At 43.3% G+C, this 15,817-nt stretch overlaps 1 protein-coding gene across 1 annotated transcript in view; it reads right to left on the reverse strand.

The window, feature by feature from the left end:
• Positions 1 to 3,348: 3,348 nt before the first annotated feature.
• The window catches only part of DYNC2H1 (dynein cytoplasmic 2 heavy chain 1), a 194,561-nt gene continuing 182,092 nt past the window's right edge, over positions 3,349 to 15,817 (reverse strand). The window contains 4 exon segments of the mRNA XM_007666838.4: positions 3,349 to 3,900; positions 9,139 to 9,255; positions 12,066 to 12,144; positions 12,973 to 13,082. Of these exon segments, the coding sequence (XP_007665028.2) occupies positions 3,742 to 3,900; positions 9,139 to 9,255; positions 12,066 to 12,144; positions 12,973 to 13,082 (465 nt within the window). The 3' untranslated portion in view covers positions 3,349 to 3,741.

The raw sequence follows: 15,817 nt of genomic DNA on the forward strand, positions 1-15,817 counted from the left end.
CCTGAATAGAGATAAATTACAGATATGTACAAAAGTGCTGGAAGGCTGGGGGGAAAGTGGGGTGAATAAAGAGCAAGGCAGGGCGACATAGAAGGGAGTGGGAAAAGAGGAAACGAGGGCTTAGTCAGGGAAGGCCTCTGGGAGGAGGTGGGCCTTTCAATAAGGCTCTGAAGTTGGCGAGAGTCACTGTCTGTCAGATACAAAGAGGGAAGGCATTCCAGGCCGGAGGCAGGACTTGAGAGGTCTGCGGCAACATAGAAGAGATGGAGGTAAAGTGAGTAGGTTGGCATTAGAGGAGCGAAGTGTGTGGGCTGGGTTGTAGAACTTTCCCAAGCCCTTAGAACAGTTCTCTGCACATAGAAAGCACTCAGTAAATACCGTTGATTGATCATTACCTGGAGTTTGGAATCCTGACTCCAAAAGGCAGAGCAGCTCCTGGGAAAGAGGTGGCAAACAATCACGCCCTAGCTTGTAAAGTCTCTGAGGGCAGGGATCATGTCTACCAGCTCCTCCAGCACTTAGTTCAGTGCTCTGCACACAGAAGGCACTCAGTAAATACCATCTACTGATTAATTGTATTCAATGGATGGAGCACAGGCTTGGGAGTCGGGAAGACCTAGGTTCTAGTCCTGGCTCTGTCACTTGCCTGCTGTGTGACCTTGGGCAAATCACTTAACTACTCTGGGCCTCAGTTACCTCCCTGTAAAATGGGGATGAAGACTGGGAGCCTCATTTAGGACAGGGACTGGACCCAACCTGATTACCTTGTATCCACCCCAGTGCTTAGAACAGTGCCTGGCCCACAGCGCTTAACAAACCATAAAAAAAAATCACTTTGTACAGGGGTCAGCATAGCAAGCACTCCATTCCTGTTTGCCATTAAGATCCCTACAGTGGAGAAAAAGTTCTTTGAATGCTGTTGTTCCAAGCAGCTTTTGGAGGAGGAAGCAAGAAAGTTAGTAGTGGAAGTCCTATGATCCTTACTTGTTTTCATTTGTCAAAAAATCCTGCGGTAGCTAAGAAAAGTCCCCGGCAAATGTTCAGAATGTCAGTGGGAGACTGAGGGAGGAGGTGCACCTCCATTTTGTCATGCACTGGGGGGAGGGTCAGAGGACAGTCAAACCAAGCTGAGTAACAGGCCTTTACCTACTTCCAAAACATCATTCAATCACCCACTGATTGATTCTTCTTCCGCGACTGCCGCCTTCTGAGATCTATTTTCTCACCTGAGCGAGGGTCGTGGTTTTCCACAGTAGGTCTCCTCCTCTTCCTTTCGCCCGGAGGGTCTGACTCCCTTCCACTGATTCTCAGGGCTCACAGTGCACAGCTCCAAAATAAAGCCCCTTCCTGCCTGCCTTATTGAGGTATTTACTCTAGCCAAGTCCGTGTTTCCCCTCCGCTTACTCGTTGAACTCTCCCGGATGGGGGGGGGGGGGGGGGGGACACAGGGACGAAGAGGAGTATGAAAAATCAGGGAAATGTCAACCCCCCACCCCAGTCCAGTGTCCTGAACTCAGGCCCTTCCTGCCTTTGAAGTGAAGCGATCTGTTGTTCCCTTGCCCTCTGGGTGGCCCTGGGTTTGAAGAAACAATAGATTCCCCCTGGTGCAGTTGAGTCCGATGAAGGAAATTTCCTCCTTCAAAGACGGTAGTCTTAAAATTGATGGTTTTTCCTCTGAACAATAGGTAACCGTGATTTTCCATGGAGTGGACCGCTTAGGTAGCTTCGTGGGGAGGAAGTAGGGAACGTTCTGTAAATCCAATGTCATTTTCTAAGGATTAAGGTTTGGGAGAGGCTGAGGTAACTCACTGGGCGCTGAAGGCTTAAAAGCGTGCTGCTCTTTGACTCCATTTATGTTCTCAGCTGTAGGCATTTTTTGTGGTATTTTTTAAGCGCTGAATATGTGCCAGGCACTGTGCTAAGAGCTGGGGGTAGATACAAGCTAATCAGGTTAGACACAATCCCGGTCCCACACCAAGCGCCCGGTCCGAATCCCCATTTTCCAGATGAGGTCATTGAGGACCGGAGGAGTGAAGTGACTTGCCCGAGGTCACACAGCAGACAAGTGGCAGCCAGGATTAGAATCGAGGTCCTTCTGATTCCCAGGCCTGTGCTCTAACCATTAGGTCGTGCTGCTGAGGCAAATGCTGGGGTAGATACAATCACGGGAGACACATCCCCTGTCCCACATAAGACTTTGAATCCTAAGTAGGAGGGAGAGCAGGTATTTAATCCCCATTTTACATCTGAGGAAATGGAGGCACAGGAAAGTTGCATCAGTGGTATTTATTGAGCACTTACTACATGCAGAGAGAGCACTGTACTAAGTGTGTGGGAGACTACACTGCAACAGAGAGAGCAGACACGTTCCCTGCCCACATTGAGTTTACAGAAATGACTTGCCCACGGTCACAAGGCAGGCAAGCGGCGGAGCTGGGAGTAGAACCCAGGTCTCCTAAGTCCCAGCTCTGTGCTCTTTCCACCAGGCCACATCGCTTAACTCCAAACCAGGGACAGCAATACCGTAAGCACTTACGCTTTCTACTGTCAAGGGTAACCACGTATCCAGTGTGTCTTAAAGGTTCCTTCCTTTCATATAGGACATGAAGACTGTGGACTGTAAGCTCTCCGTCCCCGTTTTACAGGTGATGCAGCTGAAGCACAGAGAAGTGAAGTGACTTGTCCAAGGTCACACAGCAGTCAAGTGGCAGAGCCGGGATCAGAACCCACGTCCTCTGACTCTCAAGCCCATGCTCTTGCCAATGTGGCAACAACTAGAGACAGGATGGTCTCCCTCTGCTCCTCATCCCCCCCGTGGCCCCCTCCCCATTCCCTGGAGTGTGGCTTAGTGGAAAGAGCCCGGGCTTGGGAGTCAGAGGTCGTGGGTTCTAATCCCGGCTCTGCCACTTGTCAACCGTGTGACTCTGGAAAAGTCATTTAACTTCTCTGTGCCTCAGTTACCTCATCTGTACTATGGGGATTAAGACGGTGAGACCCACCTGGGACAACCTGATAACCTCATATCTCCCCCGGGGCTTAGAACAGTGCTTGGCACATAGTAAGCACTTAAATACTATCATCATTATGATTATTATTATTATCCTGGCAGCCGGAGAGGGGGAGTCTAGGGAGCTTTCCATCTTTCCAGGCTCTGCTGACAGCGGGGCTGGATGCGCCTCTCCAGACGTTAGATCTTGAAAGGAGCTGAGCTTGGAGAATAAACCCAGGTTTGCCTCGTCATTATTGCCCGGATAACACATATGCTTCCTCTCGTTGGTTTGCCAGCAATGCATTATGAATTACCCTTTTAACTTTAGTGGGTTTTTAGAATAAAACACCGCTCGAGTATCATTTTAAGACTAAAAGCATCTTATTGGAGAGCTTATCTTTTATTAAATACCTTTGATAAAAAGGCTCGGCAGAGGAATGTACATCAATGAATCCCAAAATTCGCTCTATTCAGTCTTGTCGTAGTGGAGCAACATTTTAACAGGAATGACACGGCATTAAAGGGAAGCGCTCTTTACCAGTTAGTGATTTGTGTATTCAGCACGAGCGTCGTAGAACTAGGGTGTTCTCTGAACAGAAAAAAGTTTCCTTAGATCATCTCTCTCCAGAGAAAATTCAAATGCTTTCCTCAGTCTGGGAATGCGGCCCGGTATGGAAAATTCACCTTTCAGATGGAGACGGTGGAGCTGAGGTCTTCAGAGGTGTCTCGGCGAGGCCTGCCGTCCTTTGCCACTACTGATTCTTTAAAAACAGGGCGGCGCCGCACTGAATCCACTGGTCTGGATGGCCTCCACAGGGCACATCAATGTTGGTCACCACCTGCTCCCTCTCGGCACTGGTATAGACAGGCAAGGAGATGCATTCCTCCGGGGAATAAGGACCGTACGCGTCCTGTTGAACAAGCAGAAAGTCATTTACATCGGCAGAGATGGCAAGTGAAGGCCACCAAGTGGCACGATGGCTACAAACCATTTCCTGTTAGTAAGGAATGATAAAGCATCATCACCATCAATGGTATTTGAGCGCTTACTAATTTTAATTGTAACTAAGTTTAATTGTTACAAAATATATCAAAATATTCCTAAAGCCCTAAGGACTCAGACCTGCTTTTAAAATTTTTGTGAATCAAGACTAAGGAGAATTGATATTTATAACAGAAAAAGATAGGAAATTAAAGTGGTAACGTACATTTAAATAGGCATGTGTTAGGAGGGCTATTAGGGTAAAAATAAATATCTCAAAACAGGAAACAGGACTACATGCAAACAATGAATATTTTGAAACACTTTTTTCTGTTTAGAGTGTCTAGTTATTTTTGAATTGCTTTTTGTGGGGAAGCATTTCCCTTAGGTTTTTAATACAAAACTTTAACTCCTAATAGCATTGCAGAGAAAGAAAAAAAAATGGATGGAACCATTGCTATAATACTGCACTTAGAAGTTAAAAACAAAAGGTCAACCTATGCAGGAAGAATGGACATCTGTCTTTCCAGCTACAGAGCTATTTAGTGACCCTACCAGCCATACCATCTCTGAATATGAAGAGCAATTATAATGTAATACTAGATAAACAATTATATTGTGTACACAATATACTGTAAACATTCATTCAGTTTGCATTTCTTGAATGCTTACTATGTGCAGAGCACTGTACTAAGTGCTTAGGAGAGGACAATACAAGAAGAAAGGGACTCAATCCATGCCCACAACCAGGTTACAGTCTAGAGGGAATATATTTTTTCATACACTTACAAGGTAGTGGATATACAAAGCTTGAGAACACATTATTTTCAATCTATTCTTGCTGGTTATAAATCTGTTAGGTGACCAATTATTCTCCCCTTAAAAAAGACAGCAATGGCAGAGTTTGACTTTGGGATGAACAGCTTGCTCTGCCTGAATACCTGGTGATAAGTTGGCAGAGGAGCTGTTCTGGGGCAGTGAATTAGGAACCCATTAGTTATTTACACGATTGCTGCTTCTCCATGTGTAGAATGGAGACAGTTGCACTTTCCCCTCCTTATATTACAGACATATTTGTGCATGGGGCAGTGGTACCGTCTCAGCTCTGTCGGGGCCGACTCTTTCAGGGCACTGAAGTGCGTTAGTGATCTGGGATGAAAACTGCCTCAGTGTCACGAAGGGGCCACATGAGTCTCTCGAGACTCCATTTCTACTTGGGGATGTCTGTGTGGTGCTGGGGGAGAGGGAGGGAGAAAAAGTGTGGCCTGAAGTCAAAATGGAAGGGTGAGCCCCTTTGGCTTTGGAAAAGGAATGATGATATACCCACAGAAGGTATTTGTGTGTCTTTGTTGCTCTCGTTTGCAGACCAGGCTGGTCTCCTGCAAGGCCAATGTTGGGCGTCTGCCAGGGAAGGTACAGTCAGTCAGCTGTATTTATAGGGCACTTTCTCTTTGCAGAGCACTGTACTATTTGGGAGAGACTGACAGACTGACAGAACAAGAAACAGACACATTCCCGGGCCCCAACGAGCTTACAGTCATGATGGGGGCTTCCTTCTCCTCTTCCTGACATTGTCACTTCTATTACAGTTCCCAAATAATGTCCTTTGAGCAAAGCGGTGTCATTAGATGGTCAAAGGAGCAGCTGGTTGGTTGGTTCCTTCTGTTTGACCAATCCCGTGTTGTCATTTTAACAAAATGACATCCTTTTTTCTTCCTTAGGAAGATGTCATTTATGGATTTGTTGTCAGAATCTAAATTATTGCCAAAGATGAGTTGTTAAATAGTTCTAAGTGTTACAGAATCCTTATGAGGCACCTGCCCTCTTCAGATGAAACATCTGTGGCATCTTTAAATCAGAAATCTTGAATTTCAATTGCTCAAAAGCCACTGACTCAGTAAGTGAAGCTGGAAAGGGCCAAGAAAGCAAAGTGATACTGTGGTATATTTAAATCAGAAAAGTGCAGTATGGCCTAAGAACCAACATTTGTTGACACATTGCTTGAAAGTCAAGGTTACACGTGGAATGACTGCCGCTCTCGGCAACTCCGATCAACTTATTTCCCTCTTCCTTTCTCACGTTCTTTGTGAGCTGTGATTTCTGAAAACGATTATGGATTGTGTTTTTGTTTTCTTTTTTTAACTCCCCTCTGACCCTCACCCCTGGCAACTTTGAAAGGCTTGGAAACGATCCTATTGCTATTGCCCCAAGATCAGATTTGTGTGGGCTTCTATTAAGGACAACAAAAGGGTTAGCTGAGAATGATCTATGGGCATAATTCCCTGGGACCTGAAAGCTGAAAGTACATTTTTTGATGAAGAATAGAGGTAAAGTGGAATGTAACTATCGAGAGGAAAAAAAAGTGAGAAAAGAGTTCAGAAACTCAATATTCCAATAAACTTACAGAGGCTAACTGGATTCTCTAAACTAAAGAGTTGTATTCAGGGTGTGCCATTTAACTTGTCAAATGCTATTTCTGAATAAGTTTGTACTCTCAACATATAACTAGAAGCAGCGTGGCTTAGTGGAAAGAGCACGGGCTTGGGAATCAGAGGTTGTGGGTTCTAATTCTGACTCTGCCACTTGTCAGCTGTGTGACTTTGAGCAAGCACTTCACTTCTTTGTGCCTGTTTCCTCATCTGTAAATGCGGGATTAAAACTGTGAGCCCATGTGAGACAACCTGATTACCTTGTATCTACCCAGCGCTTAGAACACTGCTTGGCACATAGTAAATGCTAAACAAATATCATTATTATTCTAATTGTCAGAAGGAAATTGTACTTAGTGTTGATTTCTGCTGCAGTTTGGTTCTGACCTACCAGACTTGGTCAGCAGATCACTCACTATTATAAACATTTCGTATGTTCATTTTAGTATACGGTTCCGTGACCTTTCGGTAAAGGAAAGCCGCTTGGAGTTTTTGCAGATGAAAATAGGAAGGACTCCATCTTGTCATTAGAGGCAAGGCGATTTTATATGATGGAACCGATGAAAAAAAAAAACAGAACATAAGGGAAGTTTCCTCTCAATCTCAGCTGAAACATCTGCTATCACTTCAGAGAAAATCAAGAATGGGAAAAGGGAGAAAAAAAACCCTACCAAATTGTTCATTGGTAAAAACAAACAGTAAAATCTCCTTCTTTTGAACCTATACAGGAATAGAATTCCTGTGGCTACAGCAACTGTAAAATGTGATGAAATCCCCACAGCCCAGTGCAAACTGTCTCCTCCACTAGTTTATATTGAATTTCCACTTTAGTTTGACATACTTTTAGGCAGTTTCAACCCCTCGTCTTTTTCTTCTAGGGGAACTCACTATGCTTTCGTGGTTTGTCTGCATTTTCTGTCGCCTCAAAGGATGATAGTAACTGCTATTTAGGTATTATGGAATTAATTCAGTTCCCTAACTAGCCTGACATATACTGAGTTTTCTCCCTTCACCTTGAAACCGTGATAGCTGTTTTGACTTTAGTGCACAGTTTGTCTGTGCCTGTATTCAAACAAGCAGCCAAACAGGAACTGCAAATTCCTCTTCTGTTTAGGTGAAATTTCTGTGTTTTTTTTCCTTTTTGGTTCTCACAGGTTTACATATTTTAAATATTCTCACTTTGAAAGATTCATTCATTGTATCTGTACTGAAGTAATCCTATTTTTGATCTTTGCTGACAAAATTGTTGTGGAAATCACTACACTTTTTCAACTCTGAACATCTAGGCTGAACAGATTACAGACTCAATCAATAGTTTTTATTCAGTGTGCAGCAGTACGTTGTACTAAGCACTTGGGAGAGTAAGAATAATAATTGTGGTATTTTTAAAGTGCTTATTATGTGCTAGACACTGTTTTTAGTGCTGGGATAGATCGATAGATACAAGCAAATCGGGTTGGACACAGTCCCTGTCCCACATGGGGCTCCTAATCTTAATCACCTTTTTCCATATGAGGTAACTGAAGCACAGAGAAGTGAAGCGACTTGCCCAGGGTCACACAGAAGACAATCGGCAGAGCCGCACTTATGTATGTATCTGTAATTTATATTAAAGTCTGTCTCCCTCTCTAGACTGTAAGCTCATTGCAATCAGCAAATGTCTGTTCATTCTTATACTGTACTCTCCCAAGCGCTTAGAACAGTGTTCTGCACATAGTAAACACTCAATAAATATGATTGAATGACTATCTCAGGTTCTTCTGACTCCCAAACCCCTTGCTTTATCCACTAGGCCATGCTCCTTTTCAAGACACAATACCTGGCCTCCAGGACCTTAGAGTCTAGCAGAGGAGACCGAAACAAAATTATTTACAGAAAGAAGAGGAGAAAAGAAAATTGATCTGTAGGTGAGTGAATGCTTAAATAGTAGGGTAGGTTACAGCACTTCTGTAAGCTCTACTTAGAGGAAAATGACAAGGAGGTGATATTCCATTTTTATTCTGACTGATGCATCTGTAGCTTTTGCTAATTACTGATGTAAATTTTTCAAAGAAATAAGTGTTAGGTTCATCGGAAGTTACCTCTTTGTAACTCATGGAGTGTGTTGGTTTGCCTTTTCTGAAATTAGATTAAGAGATTGAAGTTATTATTCTGGTTTTAAGAAAATTTCTGGATGTGTGTGTTACTTTGCTGCATTGCTTCCTACCAAAACAATTATTAACTGGAAAAGTATCTGTGAATTGCAGAGATTTACTGGAACTACTTCCTTTGAGTAAAGGAAGTGATGTTTCGAAGGTTACTTGGTTTTATTTTTTTAACTCGGATTTTACTTTTTATTTGGATGGGTGCTTAGAAATATATTTTTAAATCATTAATTCTACCTCATCATTTTCCCTGAGCCAAGTTCTGAGTTTTATATTCTCCTGAGCTTTCAAAGAAGGGACATTAAAAAGAATAATGCTTTATGCAGCATTTTCCCAAAGATTTTGCTTCTTCTAATGGGCTATAAAATACTCCCCGCCTAATGACTAGAACAAATCTGATCCCGTAATGGGATAAAACGAAACAAAACAAAAAAAAATCCCTCCGCAACAACAAGAAACAGACAGTGCTGTTCAGAAAAGCTTGTTAAGTTGGAGATGTGATGTCTCTGAAAAAGAGGTCAAGGAATCCTGTTGGAAAACTACTACACAAAGTGCATTATACAACTTTAAAGTTGTCGATTAAGAATTTAGTACCTGAGGAATCCAGGCCATGTAACAAGGGAGCATTGATGACACGCTGGGGGAGTCATGCTGGTTTTCTGACAGTTGATTTCCGTCAAAACTGCATCCTTCCAGTTGCAAGCCGCTGATCTGCCGTGGAAACATAAAATATTCAAATCTGGACCGGGGTCTGAAATGTCAGGACTCATCACATTGGCCCTAATAGGGGCAATGATGCTCTTATTGTGTCCAAGCTTCCAAATAACAGGAAACCAAAGATTATGATACGTGTGAGACTTGGAAACCCGACATTAAACTGAGAGCTGGACTGTTCTTCCCAGAGGGCTTTCTCAGGCCTCGTTCTCAACCAAAGCTCCAAAAAAATACCTGTAAATGTCATCAGTTATGTCACTGTAGGTCCCTGGCATCAGATAAATGGAAACCTAGTGGCCACTGCCAAATCAACATTTATTAACAGTGCCAAGAGACGGGGGGAAAAAAAAGCCCAAACACAATTACTGGATAGCCACGGCTTCCTGCTGGAAAGTTTTGACATCATCTTTTGGAGAACTGAACGCAGCTCTCTATGGCTTTTTAAATAGAGAAACTCAAGTACCTCATATACAAAAAGGACGATGAACTTACCTGGAGAAGTCTGTATAAAGCTACTCAAAGTCTAACGGTGCATTTTTGAAAAATAGATAAGATCCTGGTGACAGTGTCAATCATTGCTCACCTAGAGTTACGTTTGCTCCATGCACTCTCTCTCCTTTAGGCCCATTCTTTCAACTTCTGCAAAGGAATTTTCCCCTGTATTTACCCAAAAGCAACAAAGGAACTGCCAGATTGTGACCTCTAGTTATTTGTTGTTTCTCAGCCTCCTGTTCAAAGCCAGAAATGGCATGGCCTAGTGGAAACTAGTAACAAGTATCTGGGAGTCGAAGGACCTGGGTTCTAAGCCCAGCTCCACCGCTATACTGCAAGTCACAGCTTCTCTGTGCCTCAGTTTTCTCATGTGCAAAATGGGGATTCAGTACCTGTTCTCCTTTCTTAGACCGTGGGATCTGATCACTTTGTTGTATCTTCCCAGCACTTAGTACAGTTCTTGGCACATTATAGATGCTTAACCAGGACCAAAATTATTATAAATAGTAGTACACTTAGCAGAGAGAAACCAAGATTCTTAGCAGTGAGAATATAAAACTGTATTTTTCTATTATAAAATGAATTCTCCCACAGCTTAAGCAACACTGCTTAATACTCTCAAACATTAATTCATTGAAAAGGACCTTTGGAAGCCTGAAGAGTCGATGCAGTTTAAATGTGATGATTATAATAATAATAATTGTGGTATTTAAGCAGTTACTATGTGCCAGGCACTATACTAAGCACAGGGATAGATAGAAGGTTATCAGGTTGGATACAGTCCCTGTCCCACTTGGGGCTCACAGCCTCAATCCTCATTTTACAGATGAGGCACAGAGAAGTGAAGTGATTTACCTAGACAAGGGGCAGAACCAGGATTAGAACCATGACCTTCTGATTCCCAGGCCTGCGCTCTATTCACGACGCCATGCTGTAATTCTCTTCACATCTTCCTGATTGTCCTTGATTCAACCAGAAGATTGACCTGCATGTCTAAGGCCTTAGATAAATCCTGGTGAGTTTAAGGAAGTCAGGCAAAAGGCATAATAAATCAAGCAGTGGTCCTTAAGTCCCCTAGCCTTCTCGGACCTCACACCCTGGCTTGCCAAAAAAGGCTTAATACCCCAGGCCTCCTCCCCTTTCCCCAAGCTGACTTTGAGTCAAGAAAAATTCTCTCCCACTAGCTGGGGTCTCTTCATGACACACCCAAAGGTACAATTGCCCTGGCTGCAGCTGCATCTTCAAACCACGGGACAACTCGACTGGTTTCCAGGTCAGCCCCCTTAGATTGCCATTTCACTTGCCCCAGGAGCTTCCGGCATGGGACGCGTGGGACTGAGGCGGAAGCAGTGTGATCAGCCAGCACTGCTGCGGCGGGCCCAATACGACACATTTGATTCCCGTTCAAGTGCAAGCTGAAGATCTGAGAAACTCTCGATGTCCTGAATGCCACAGTCCATTAGAATGGGGTCTAACAAGTACTGATGTTTAGGGGCAGTCGAAGTGAGTTTCGGATTATACTACTATTACCGCTTAACTTCTCTGTACCTCAGCCATAAAATGGGGATTAAGACGGTGAACCTCATGTGGGAGGAGGACTGTGTCCAACCCGATTAACTTGTATCCACCCCACCACTTACTACAGTGCCTGCCACATAGTAAGTGCTTAACAAATACCATAAAAAAAATTCACCTGCATTACCTTTCTTCTGAATAGCTTTGAGTGCTCTCTATAAACTAGATGCAGGTATTTCCATTTTTTTTTTTTAAACGGATGGAGGAACCCAGGCACGTGGATTTAACTCTGCTAAGGTTACAGAGGCATGAGCAGAAAATTTATCCCAAAGCTTAGTACGGTGTCTATCACATAGTGAGCACTTAACAAATACCACTAAAAAAGGGGGTGATGGCAGGGATGCTTATATTCAAATCTGGACCCGGGTCTGAAATGTCAGGACTCATCACGCTGGCCCTAATGGGGGCAATGATGCTCCTATTGTGTCCAAGCTTCCAAATAACAGGAAACCAAAGATTGATACGTGTGAGACTTGGAAACCCGACATTAAACTGAGAGCTGGACTGTGATGTCTTCGGGTTGTCATGCTACTCTTCCACAAAAGCAATTTCCGGATGGATTTCACCTTGTTCTGATAATGGGAATTTATATTGTGAGTAGAGAAGATGATCTCTGTTGTACTGCTACCGTGAGACAGGAGATGCCCTGACCACTTTTATTATACCCTTGCTAGCTCTTTGCTAGATGCGACGCAATGTTTACGTTTAGCCGCAGTTCAAAATTGGAATTAGTCCAGTACCTTAACTTGGAGTTTTGCTTGTAGTCGACCCTTCCAAGAAGCTACAAATTTCAGACCATCTATGGAACAGCTCATAGCCCTAGAAGAAATGATCACGGTCATTATTATTATTCTTATTAGTATTGTCATTTTTACGGCAGTTAAATTACTTACCGTATGCCAAACACTGTGCTAAGGGCTGGGGTAAAGTTAAGATAGTCACACTGGATACATACCTGTCCCACTTTTGACTCGCAACCCGAGTATTTGGAAAGGAATCATACACCCTATAAAAGGTGGACTTAGTCTATAGCCTAGGCAGTGTTTCAATGTACAAACAATCTTTAAAGAAATAGGTACTGTGTGAATAATAATAATAATGGTATTTTTCAAGTGCTTACTATGTGTGAAGCACTTTTGTAAGCACCGGGGGAGATACAAGGTAATCAGGTTGTCCCATGTAGGGCTCACAGTCTTAATCCCCATTTTTACAGCTGAGGTAACTGAGGCACAGAGAAGTGGCTTGCCCAAGGTCACACAGCAGACAAGTGGTGGAGCCGGAATTAGAACCAATGCCCTCTGACTCCCAGGCCCATGCTCTTGCCACTAGTCCATGCTGCTTCTTGAAGAAAAGAGCCAATTTCTTAAATGCTTAAAAGGTTAACCAACCACTGCATTATTTTCATTTGTTACATAATATAAATTTTAAAGAAAATGGATACCATATCAAAAGGAGTAATTTTCCTTATTTTAAAAGCTATCATCTGATTTACTTAAAAGAACAAGGAAAACCAGAGTGCCTACTAATATTTCGATGTATAATCTCTTTGTTTTCTTCCTCGGCAATCAAGGTTTAGGAATCAAAGGTGAATGAGAAGGAAGATAATTGCTCTAGAGCATGGACCCACAGATCAATTATCTACCTTACCTTGCAGTTTCCTGTCGTAGTGCATTAAGGAATGTGTCAGGGTGAAAGAGCTCTGAAAGGTCAAGTGTATCTGAGAGCAGCACTTGCTTTTCTGCTTTATCTACCCAACTCTGGAAGAAAAAAAAAACACGTACAAGAATTAGCAAAACAAGTAACGCACTTGTACCATACGGAAGACTAACACTGACCCTTAAAAAAACATTTTTCAATAAGACCCTCAATTTGAGAATGGCAACAAGAAATACGCAAAAACATTCCAATTCACAATCTGAAGGCTGCATACATATCATAGTTGGCATGACATCTTAACCTCTGAAAGCTTACTTGGTATAAATTTTCATTCCTACAACTCTAACCTGGATTGTCTTGAGTTATGCAGCGTGGCTCAGTGGAAAGAGCACGGGCTTTGGAGTCAGGGCTCATGAGTTCGAATCCCAGCTCTGCCATTTGTAGGCTGTGTGACTGTGGGCAAGTCACTTAACTTCTCTGTGCCTCAGTTCCCTCATCTGTAAAATGGGGATTAAGACTGTGAGCCCCACGTGGGACAACCTGATTCCCCTATGTCTACCCCAGCGCTTAGAACAGTGCTCGGCACATAGTAAGCGCTTAACAAATACCAACATTATTAACATTATTACATACCTAGATCAGCTTGCTAACTCTGACCTCTAAAAAGAGAGTAGTTGCCCATTGCAGTCATCATCCTGACCATTAATGAGAGTATTTGAGTGCTGGCTATGGGTACAATTAGTACAATAGCTAAGGATGTGGGACCTACAACCCTGAAGCGCCCAAAATCGAACGGGGGAGATAACCATAAGATGAGAAGCAGCATGGCCCAGTGGAGAGACCCCGGGCCTGGGAGTCAAAAGGACCTGGGTTCCAATCCCCCTTCTGCCAATTGCTTGCTGTGTAACCGTGGGCAAGTCACTTACCTTCTCTGTGCCTCAGTCTCCTCAACTGTAAAATGGGGACACCTGTTCTCCTTTCTTCTTAGATGTGACCCCTATGCGGGAGACAGGGACTGTGCCCACCCTAATTAACTGGTACCTAACCCCGTGCTTAGAATGGTGTTTAACACAATTCATTAAGAATTTATTTTGGTAGGAATGAAGGCCTTGGCTGGGGAGTCACTGGAGAGTGAATGCCTCTGTTTATCGTTATATTGTACTCTCCCAAGCGCTTAGTATAGTGCTCTTCACACAGTAAGCAAGGAAAGGAAATATGAAATAGGGAGAAACCTGGTGGAGCCTCAGCTCTTTTCTGTCTTGATCTTGTAGTACTATATTTTGGACCCCGACTCGAAACACTGACCAGAGATCGACAAGAGTCTAGATGTCAATAGATCAATGGTATTTGTGGAGGGTACACTGTGTGAAGAGCACTGTTCTAAGCGCTTGGGAGAACACAGTCCAAAAAAATAGATTTAGAAGGTCCACAAGGAGTTTACCTAGTGACTACTTATGCTGATTCCCTCTCCTGCCTTCTAATACTTTTAATATTCTCTTTGGTCTAAACCTTCTGACTTTGATTCTTTTGAGTATCAATCTGGTTTTCTAAGAAATTTGCAGCAGTTTTTGTGACAGTGTTAAGCAGCACACCTACAGAGGGGTAGTTGGTAAGATGGCGGGGGGAGAAAGGTCAAGAAATTCTCTACCTTCAAGGCTGCAATTTCAGCTGACGATTTTATGTCAGAAATGTTTTGTTGATATCACTTAGAACATATGCCTCTTAGGGCATGTCTGTGTCTTTTAAATCTGTAATCCAATACGCCGTCGTATTCAATGGCTAACCTAAAATGCCCTGGCTAATTCTTGTTTCTCCTCCTTTTTCCAGAGGTGTCAACAGGATAAGGGGCTCCCAAATCAATGATAGTTTGATCAGCATGGCACTCGTCCCAGAATTACATTAGCCTCTCAGGCTCTGCATCGACACGGCCACCTCCTATATTTCCATGTAAGTTGCTCATCGGACCTGCAGGTGACACTAAATGGCAGCGAGTTGCTTTGCTCTTTTCAAAAGAAGAAGAAAATGCAGAGTGACCTATGCAAATTGGAAAGGATGAGGATAAACCCAAAAAAACAGATGGAGTTCAACAGAGCCAAAGAGAAGAGAGTCCAAAAAGACCAACTCACCGAATACAGAATGAGCGGTACAGGCTCGGCACCAGGTTAGCAAAAGAACAAGCGAGCAAAGCCAAGGCCGAGCAATGTCGTAGCATTACTTAAAAAGCCGACGGGTCGCTGGGGTGTTATAAGAAGAATGGGACCTGCCCGATCTGGAAAATGGTCTTTCCGCTACAACCCTAAACCGAGGAGACCCTTATGAGGAGATATGTCATGCTCCAGCTTTAAAAATGATCTAAAGAAACCAGAGAGGATCCAATGAAGGAGGACAAAAAGAAAGAAATGGAAAATGGATTCAGGAGGAAAGGTTAAAGATAGAGAAGTAATAATAATGGTATTTGTTAAGCACTTACTATGTGCCAAGCACTGTTCTAAGCCCTGAACACTGTTCTAAGTAGCATGGCCTAGTGGATAGAGCATGGGCCTGGGAGTCAGAAGGACCTGGGTTCTAATCCCAGCTCCGCCATTCGTCCACTGCATGACTTTGGGCAAGTCACTTTTTAGCGCCTGGGTTACTTCACCTATAAAATGGGGATTGAGACTGTGAGCCCTATGTGAGACAGTGACTGTGTCCAACCTGATTATCTTCTATCTACCCTGGTGCTTAGTACGGTGCCTGGCACAATAGTAAACATTTATCATACACCATAAAAAAAAAATAGAGTTAGCTCAGAGAAGAAGCAGCCAAGGAATTACTTAACAGATGTTCTCCATGACCA

This window comes from Ornithorhynchus anatinus, chromosome 20 (assembly GCF_004115215.2).
Source record: "Ornithorhynchus anatinus isolate Pmale09 chromosome 20, mOrnAna1.pri.v4, whole genome shotgun sequence".
In the NCBI taxonomy this organism is placed as follows: domain Eukaryota; kingdom Metazoa; phylum Chordata; class Mammalia; order Monotremata; family Ornithorhynchidae; genus Ornithorhynchus; species Ornithorhynchus anatinus.